Raw genomic sequence first — 9,377 nt, 5'->3', positions numbered from 1 at the left:
TATATTCAAAACAAATTAAATATTATTTTACAGAGTTCTTTAGAGTTCCTGTACACCATAGAACCAACAATAACTTAAAGTCACTACTTAGTAGTTTAATATAATTGTGCTTTATATTTGTAAGTAGCCACTGTTAGCTATGAAACAAAATGTGTTCATGTTGCTGAAAAATGGAACAAGTGTTTCAGATGTTAAATTATACATTTATACCTTTAATGGAAAAAATTTTGGCCTGCAAGTTGTCCCGTATTTTGTCAAGAGCATCAAAGCTTCCCACTTCAAACACATAATTGTCAGCAGGTTGAGATGCAATCATTCTGAGCTCTTGTTTTGCATTATAAGATGTGAATGCGTTCCCCACCTGGAGGTGTAAATACAATGTCAGTGAAACATTATGATGCAGTCGTTCTTTTCAAAGCAGTCGTTGTAATTTACATTTTCTCCTAAAGTTTTTGAGTCAAGATTAGTCATAAAAACTAGCACTGAGTCATTAACTCTGCTTTTAAATACAGTACAAGAAATTGTTTTAGAAATAAAATAAAAGTTTAGCATTTATGTGAAATTTTAAATGAAGATCTTGAGGAGGAAAAAAAAACTAATTCTGTTTTTATGCTTTTATATATTTGACAGTTTTGGTTTACAAATGAAAATATAACAATGCAGTTACAATGAAAGCTAATAACGCTTTTTGCAGTATGAAAATGTAATAAGCACATATGTTTACATGTAATTGTACAAAAAATCATAGATGCTACTTACCCCAATAGCAAATCGAATAATGTTTTTTCGATCAGCTGACTGTGTTGCTGCTGGTAAATTTTGGCGATCCTGAGACTCTCCATCTGTAATCACTATTAAAATTCTTTTCACATTTGACCTGGAACCCCTTTGTGGTGAGAAGACATCATTCCTGTTAAAAAATATATTATTATTATTCTTGTTACTCCAACACTGCCTCTGTTTTCTCTCTTAAGAAATGTGGTGTGAACAAGCTGTGTTGGTTTGTTTCCATCCTAAATGCTGTAGCCTTTATTTTATTAATGTTGTGGTTTTCAGAAATACTGAAATGTTATTTAGGATTTAAAAATAATAAAAAAAACACAAACCACAGTATTTAACAAGTAGCAGTAATAGTCGTAAGGACACTCAATATATTATTATTATAAATTCATTTAAGTCTCACCACTCTAGAGGCTACATATGTATAAAGTCTGACCAACTTGGTCAGAAAATACTTTATATAGCTCTTCTTAGCACATAGGGGCTGCAAATATCTTTGACTAAAAACATTTTCTTATTTTAACCCACTGTCATCCATTAAGTGCGCAGATATAATCTTATTTTAAATCTACTTTTCTCATATTTTATTAAGTAATTTCATCTGATTTGCTTTTTTTTATCATTTGTGCAACTATGAAGTAGACAAAAGTAAATATTTTTAGTTTCCTTACAATATCTTAAAGACAAGGGTAGTAGTGTAGCTCTTTTTATCTGTACAAACTGAGTAAAAAATAATAAACAATAATCTAACTTCAAAAGAATTGTACTGTCCTTTGGACATCAAAGTCAATCTAGAATCTTCTTCNTGGTAGAGGACCCGAGCTCAGAGGATGAAAGAGAGACCAGACCACCCGCGGAGGGTGAGAAGGGAATTTTTTTAATATAAATTCTGAAGAACTTACCTTGACATTATTTACCCCAGACACATAAGCTGCTCTGAAGCCTTCTTGAGACATTTCCTGTTTCAGTATCTCTCCATCACCTTGAGGTCCTGCAAATTCAAAGCAAATTATATTTTAGTTTTCTTACATGCTGTAAGAAAACAGCATGGACTTAATGGACACTTAATGGTGTCCATTAAGTCCATGGTGTCCATGGACTTAATGGACACCATGGACCATTAAGTCCATGGTGTCTTTAAGTACACCATGGACTTAAAGACTTTGCCAAAAACAAAATCTAAAATTATTTAACCCTCCCACGTTCTTAAGAGTCGGGATCATTTTGGATATTTTCACCTAATAATCCGGTAGACTTGGTTTGATTGGTGAACAAAGTTGCAACATTTGTTTCATTTTCAGCTGAACTGTGTCAAACAATCCAAACTTGTTGAAGAACCTTTCCCCCTCCTCACCTGTGGGGGCGCTGCACCAAGACCTATTGAAGAAGATAATCTCTGAGGAAGACACTGAGTTCAACTTCCTTCTTCAGAAACAAAATGGTGTGATTTTACCAGATTTTAGCAGTTGTAGGATTTCTCTTTTGCCTTTAGCTAAAGACCGCGAGTCATTTCTCCCTCAAATGACACTGTGTCATTTGAACCAGGGGTCAATCTCCGTGTTTCCCCGCTGTCTGACTGTGATATTTGCTGTGCTCCTCCTGAATGTTGCACTAAGACAGTGGCAGGGTTAAATATGTATTACTTAGAAATTTGCTATCATTGTGATTTATATTTGATTTATGCCTTTGTTAGCTATGAAAAAAATGTGGAGTTAAAATATTTAATGATGTTGAAAATTTTAAAATTGTTTCAGATCTTGTAAAATTATAAATTTGTACCTTTAATGGAATAGATTTTGGCCTGCAAGTTGTCCCGTATTTTGTCAAGAGCATCAAAGCTTCCCACTTGAAACACAAAACCGTCATCAGGTTGAGATGCAATTATTCTGAGCTCTTGTTTTGCACTTGTACTTGTGAATGCGTTCCCCACCTAAAGGTGTAAATACAATGTTAGGAATTATGCTCCAGTAGTTCTTTTCATAACCGTAGTTATAATGATCAAAATAATTTTAATAACAATGATTTTTGCAGCATTAAAATGCAATGTGTTGTATTCTAACACACAAAAGACACATAACTGAATATTTACATGTGATTGTAATTAATAATTGCAGCTTACCCCAATAGCAAATCGAAGAATGTTTTTTTGATCAGCTGATTGTGTTGCTGCTGGTAAGTTTTGGCGATCATGAGACTCCCCATCTGTAATGACGATCAGAATCCTTTTCACATTTGACCTGGAACCCCTTTGTGGTGAGAAGACGTCATCTCTGTAAAAAAAAAAGAAAGTCATAATTATTATTTCTGTTCTTGCAGTCCTGTGGACAGAGAGGAGGGCTGGATTGTTTCCATTATAAATTATGTAGACTTAATTTAACCAATGATGTGTCTACCACTGAAACCTACAAATAAAATTTTTGGGTTCTTTGACATGAAAAAGCAAAAAAAAAAAAACTTAACATGACTTCTAGTAATCAGTTTTCTCTGTAATAATATTGAAAAAATGTAGTATATGCTAACATGTCAGAAATACTTACACAACATTTTGTATGGCTCCAGCTGTATATGTTCCTCCACTAAATTGACGGATATGGTTAATTTGAGATTCCCAGTTGAAAGATCTAAAAGTGTTAAAGTAGTAATGTGTTGTTGGATAATGAGAAAACTGGGTGATGGCAAACTGTAAAAAATAAAATAAAATAAAAGAATATGAAGTAAAAACGCATTTCAATAAAAATAAACTACAATAAATTAAAGGCAGCAAGGAAATTAAAGGGGATATATGTTTGGAAAAAAAAAAACAACATGAAGCTTTTTGGTAAGTTTATGATCTTGCTGTACTGGGATTTATTTTTAGCAACAGTCATTTTTTCTGCACATTTACTGAAATAATGAACCAAATTATCAATGATAGTCTCACCTGTGTATCTCTGTCCAGGAATGTTCTGATCAGATTTTTCACAAATTCTTTCATTCTGCTGAAATCTTGACTGGATACACTGCCTGAGCCATCCAGCAGAAATGCAATGTCAGCTCGGCTTGTACACTCTGAAAAGAAATCAGAGATCCAGACCGTTATTCAACTGTGTTACAGAGAAAGTTAACCTCCAGTTTACAGAGGCAGTTACTGTACCTTCAGTCGCAGGCGGGTAAGACTTCACAAGTGTATTATTTGAATCGATCTCATAGCACAAACCGTTGTACATGGCGATAGATGCGCAGTCTCTGGGAATGGTTCGACCACAGACCTGGAAAATGTGCGATAAGTATGTCTATTCCTTTACTGTGTCCTGAGTTTTACATTTTCATGTTGCATTTATTCATTATTTTCTGCAGCTCATCCTCTCACCATTGTGTTTTGTGTTGAAGGATCATATGCCATCGCCAAACCAAGAGACATGTTGACAGCAGCTCTTTGCTCTGCAAAAACAATCACTTGTGATGATGACTTGACAAAGTTATCACTCGTTAAAAATTGTTTCCATAAATTACAGTGAACATATGTTTCTAAGATTAAGTCCAAATAAATGCAACTTTCATGTGATTTCCAGTCACATAATGACCTGAAATTGTCCCACATGCGCAGCAGAGGACGCAATAACGCCACACATAAAGCGCATGGTCAGCAAAATGTGATCTGGCTGCAGAGACTCAGATCACATTTCAACAGATCGGAATATTAACCACATTTCCTGGGTCACATTTTAAAAAATATGATCTGTGTTGTTAAAAGATCTGTGATTAAAAGATCCGACATAAGTCGCCTTAAGGCAAAAAAAATAATCTGATTTTGGTCTCTTCAGGCTGCAGTGTGAATGTAGCCTAACTATTTTCTCTCATTGTGGTTCAGCTGGATGCTAGAACCTTTTGTTATTCTTCCCGACCTGATGACAGTTAAACACGTCGTTTCTCACTTGTTTAGTTCAGTTCACAATACAACACCTTTTAACCTAATTCATGATGTCGGTTCCACTTTATTCTAACAGTCAAGGAGTGAACAGGCCGAGTGTCTAAAATAAATACGGTTAATCAGAGTTCACTTCATTTTATATTCACTTACATTAGATGCCAAAAAAATAAGTACAATACTTTTTTCAGGACTGGATGTTTGGGATAGCCACAATAGTTATTGAAACTCCTGGTGAATATGTCTGGTCATGAAATCAACTTATAAAATTTGTAAGTTTAAATGTTTTTCTGTTTATGTGTGTGTGACATCAGGAGAAAAATGATTGCTACCTAAAGCAGGCAGATTGCTGCAAGAGCCGCCTGTTGAGCACTGAAATATCCGTCCCGTTTTATTATTTTCATACTGCAGTCGTGGGGCGCTGACAAGCAGACTGAGAGAAACAGAAAACATTAGTGAGAAACCATTTTATAAACATTTTACAACACAAAGTGTTTAAAAACTCAAGATGACTCACTCTGATTGTCTTTGCACCACCTGGTAGCCAAAACTTTCATCATCTTGACTCAGGGTTTTCCAAGAACCTGAATCAACATTAAAGCCGACTGCAGCTTTTAGCACTGAGGGAAAAAGAGGAAAAATTCACTGAATTCCTTTAATTCAAAGCCATGGTGTGTTTTATGTATTTATACAGTTTCTCTTTTTAATGACTGTACTGTTTTTGGTGAAATTACATCCTCTGCAGTTTCTATGTTTAACCGCTAGGGAGCACTAAAGACCAAACCAACAAATGTCACAAAAAACAGAAACAGAAAGTAAGAATTTCAATATCACAATCAAATTTGTGATATTTCTAATACTGAGGTTTTGCATCATGTGATTGGCTGTTTTTTAATACTAAAAACTAAAATAGATTTTGTGACCAAAGATATTTTTGCGTCAACATTTTGCCTTGCTGCAGAAAATGAGCGATGTAAATAAAGTTACCTTTACCTTTGACCTTTAAGACATACAACACATTATATTTATTCACTTTTATACATAAACAATTTAAAGGCTTTCATGTATTCTGTGAGGATGACTTTGGGTGTTGCATCAAAATAATGCTTAAAGTGTAAAATATGCAAATATCTCCACAAATTTGATCCACACTGGTAAATTATCCGACATGTTTCAAAAAAATCCTGCGTGAGACATTTCTGCATCTGGCAGTTTGGCAGACGGAGCTCAAAAGTTTTCTGTATGTCTGAATTACTTTTTAGACGTCTAATCATTGTCCTGTTCTTACTGACACACACGTGAAAGAGTTGCTTTGAGTAGCTACATCAGAGTACAAACCAAACCTAAAGAGACTTATAAAAATGTACTAAAGCCTTAGAGACTAAGAAAAACAGTTTCACCAAGCCATGTGGCATAAAACTAATGTTGAAATTGCTGTGTGGCTCTTTATGGTGCTGATGAACTTAATTTGGCTCGCCGCCCCTTAGACCAATTAGAATGACATCACTGGGTGCAAGGCATCTGAGTGAAATCAAAAAACACTAATTTTTCTTACCTGAACAGAAAAGAATGACGGTAATTATCAAATCCATGGTGCTTCTCCCATCGAGAGCGAACTGAAAGTGTGATATCGTCTCTGGTCAAGCAGATTCAACAGGAAACGGAGGCACAGCCTGATTTTATACTTTACTGGGAGGTTGAGAAGAAGGACCTCGACCTGCATTGCATAACAGCCATCCGGTCGTTGATCTCATTACTCGTGGGCAGGCTCATGTAGAGGGGGGCTTGAGGGGGCCAGAGCCCCTGCTCTGTTTATCCTTGATGCCCCATTTTGATTTTTTTTTTCTTACATATTTTGTATCTGTGCATCAGGAGTCCTGCTTGTGCCCCTCAACAATAGTATTTAGCTAAATATAACAATTTAGCAAAAATAAGTTAGTCTGGTTGCCCTCGTTCTAATAATGACTGAACCGATTCTCAGTTCCTCTGCATTCATGTTGTTCAGACACAGAGCCCAAGGTAAGGATGAGGTGGAACTGATCCGCTGACTAACAGATTATTGGCACAAATATGCATATTTTTTTTTATCGCATTTGTTCATAGCCACCTGGTGATACCCACTTACTAAATCTATTGTGTGGAAGAATTTAGCTCCTCTCAGTGCATCAAAACTTTCATCTATTCTTGGGAGCAGAAAAGCATCGTGTCTGGTTTTGGAGTTGAGCTTTCTGTAGCCAACACTTAACCTCAGACTACCATCGGCTTTTCTGACCAACACAATTGGGGAAGCATATGGACTGGAGCTCTCTTTGATAACTCCTTTCTTTAACAACTTGCCAATGTGTTCTCTTGCTTGGATCACAATGAATCCATCAGTAAGGCTGTGTCACAGGCGTGTCATCTGCAAAGTGTACTTCATGTTGTACTTTGTCTGTGTAACCTAGGTCTTCATCTTCTGCTGCAAATCCAAATGAGTATTTCTCCAACAGCAAAGCTAGTTGTGCTTTTAACCTTTAGCTTATCAAGGATGGACTGGACATCTGTTGGTGGTTCAGGCTGTCTGCTAATGCTGCCTTCATCATCAATGTCTGCTGAAATTCTCTGAAACTGAACTTTACACAGCTGGTCACTGTTTACAGAGTCAACTTCAGTCAAAAGTTCAAATATAGTCTGGATTGCATCCTCATCAGAGAAGTTCATGACCTGGACAGGAAAAACATGCCCATTGCCCAGGTAAAGGGGCATGACCAGGGTCCAGTAAATCAGTGTTTTCCAACCTTTTTTGAGCCAAGGTACATTGTTTTAATTGAAAAAATCACGAGGCACACCACCAACCAAAACTGTAAACAAATATACTCTGTAGCCGCCTATGTTACATATATAGTCATTCTTATCAAAGTGTCTTGAATAGGAATCAAATAAACATAAAAAATTATAAAAATTATTTTCATCATATTTTACATTTCTTATTTCAAATTGCACTTAGCATATCCACTTCAAAAATACACCTGAACAGTGCCACAACACTGTGGTGTGTGATGCATGAATGTAGTAACACACTAATTCTCTTGTTTTAATGTAAAATGCTCTGTATCTACTGCCATCTAGTGGTAAGAAAATTACATGATTACGCCGCTAGTCACTACTACAGCAAAGACACTCAAAGATGGCATTATTTGCAGATAATTCGCTTTCAAAAAATCTTTTAAGACCAATTACCGTATTTTCCGGACTATGAGCGCACCATGCTATAAACTGCAACTTCAAATTTTTTGATAAAGTTTGGTGAAGTTAAAATCCACCTTCAAATCATCTTCACACATTTCATCAGCTCCTCATCTGATCTCAAAGCCAAGCTGTGGATGACAGTAAACNTGTGAATTTGCAGCTTTACATTCAATTTTCAGCCTTGTTAGATGTTGGACAGCTCCGAAATGCTGAGGAGAACTAGATCTGGCTGTATGAAACTGAAATTAGTTGATCTGCTTATGTTCTAAATGATCAGCAAGCCAGAAGCCAAGAAAGCTTTACCTCAGCGAAATAAGTTAAAAATGGACTATCTGTAAGTTTGCAGGTTTACATTCAATTTTCAGCCTTGTTAGATGTTGGACAGCTCCGAAATGCTGAGCAGAACTAGATCTGGCTGTATCAAACTGAAATTAGTTGATCTGCTTATGTTCTAAATAATCAGCAAGCCAGAAGCCAAAAACGCTTTATCTCAGCGATAGAAGTCAAAAATGGACTATATGTGAATTTGCAGCATTGCATTCAATTTTCAGCCTTGTTAGATATTGGAAACATCCTATATGCTGAGCAGAACTAGATCTGGCTGTATCAAAGTGAAATTAGTTGATCTGCTTATGTTCTAAATGATCAGCAAGATAGAAGCCAAAAACGCTTTATCTCAGCGAAAGAAGTCAAAAATGGACTATATGTGAATTTGCAGCTTTACATTCAATTTACAGCCTTGTTAGATGTTGGACAGCTCCGAAATGCTGAGTAGAACTAGATCTGGCTGTATCAAAGTGAAATTAGTTGATCTGCTTATGTTCTAAATGATCAGCAAGCGAGAAGCCAAAAACGTTTTACCCCACCGAAATAAGTCAAAAATGGTCTGTGAATTTGCTGGTTTACATTCAATTTACAGCCTTGTTAGATGTTGGACAGCTCCGAAATGCCGAGCAGAACTAGATCTGGTTGTATCAAAGTGAAATTAGTTGATCTGCTTATGTTCTAAATGATCAGCAAGCCAGAAGCCAAACACGACTATCTGTGAATTTGCAGCTTTACATTCAATTAACAGTCTTGTTAGATGTTGGACAGCTCCGAAATGCTGAGCAGCACCAGATATGGCTGTATCAATCTGAAATTAGTTGATCTGCTTATGTTCTAAATGATCAGCAAGCCAGAAGCCAAAAACGCTTTATCTCAGCAAAATAAGTACATATTGGACTATCTGTAAGTTTGCAGGTTTAGATTCAATTTTCAGCCTTGTTAGATGTTGGACAGCTCCGAAATGCTGAGCAGAACTAGAGGGAGACCCGCTGCCACCTGGTGTCAGGATGGTCAGCCGCCGCCACCTGGTGTCAGGATGGTCAGCCGCCGCCACCTGGTGTCAGAATGGTCAGCCGCCGCCACCTGGTGTCAGGAGGGAGACCCACTGCCACCTGGTGTCAGGAGGGAGACCCGC

The 9,377-nt window shown here is 36.7% G+C and overlaps 1 protein-coding gene across 1 annotated transcript in view; it reads right to left on the bottom strand.

The window, feature by feature from the left end:
- The window catches only part of LOC103156851 (integrin alpha-D-like), an 8,455-nt gene extending 2,084 nt beyond the window's left edge, over positions 1-6,371 (bottom strand). The window contains exons 1-10 of the mRNA XM_007579042.2: positions 6,243-6,371; positions 5,205-5,307; positions 5,020-5,120; positions 4,130-4,200; positions 3,914-4,028; positions 3,701-3,828; positions 3,318-3,460; positions 2,900-3,050; positions 2,560-2,710; positions 1,683-1,771 (exon numbers count right to left, since the gene is read on the bottom strand). Of these exons, the coding sequence (XP_007579104.1) occupies positions 1,683-1,771; positions 2,560-2,710; positions 2,900-3,050; positions 3,318-3,460; positions 3,701-3,828; positions 3,914-4,028; positions 4,130-4,200; positions 5,020-5,120; positions 5,205-5,307; positions 6,243-6,279 (1,089 nt within the window). The 5' untranslated portion in view covers positions 6,280-6,371. The remainder of the gene's footprint in view (positions 1-1,682; positions 1,772-2,559; positions 2,711-2,899; positions 3,051-3,317; positions 3,461-3,700; positions 3,829-3,913; positions 4,029-4,129; positions 4,201-5,019; positions 5,121-5,204; positions 5,308-6,242) is intronic.
- Between the last annotated feature and the right edge of the window lie 3,006 nt (positions 6,372-9,377).

This window comes from Poecilia formosa, unplaced genomic scaffold (genome assembly GCF_000485575.1).
Source record: "Poecilia formosa unplaced genomic scaffold, Poecilia_formosa-5.1.2 Scaffold504, whole genome shotgun sequence".
Taxonomy (NCBI): Eukaryota; Metazoa; Chordata; class Actinopteri; order Cyprinodontiformes; family Poeciliidae; genus Poecilia; species Poecilia formosa.
The sequence above is the reverse complement of the archived record's forward strand: the minus strand, read 5'-3'. Positions and strand labels throughout refer to the sequence as shown.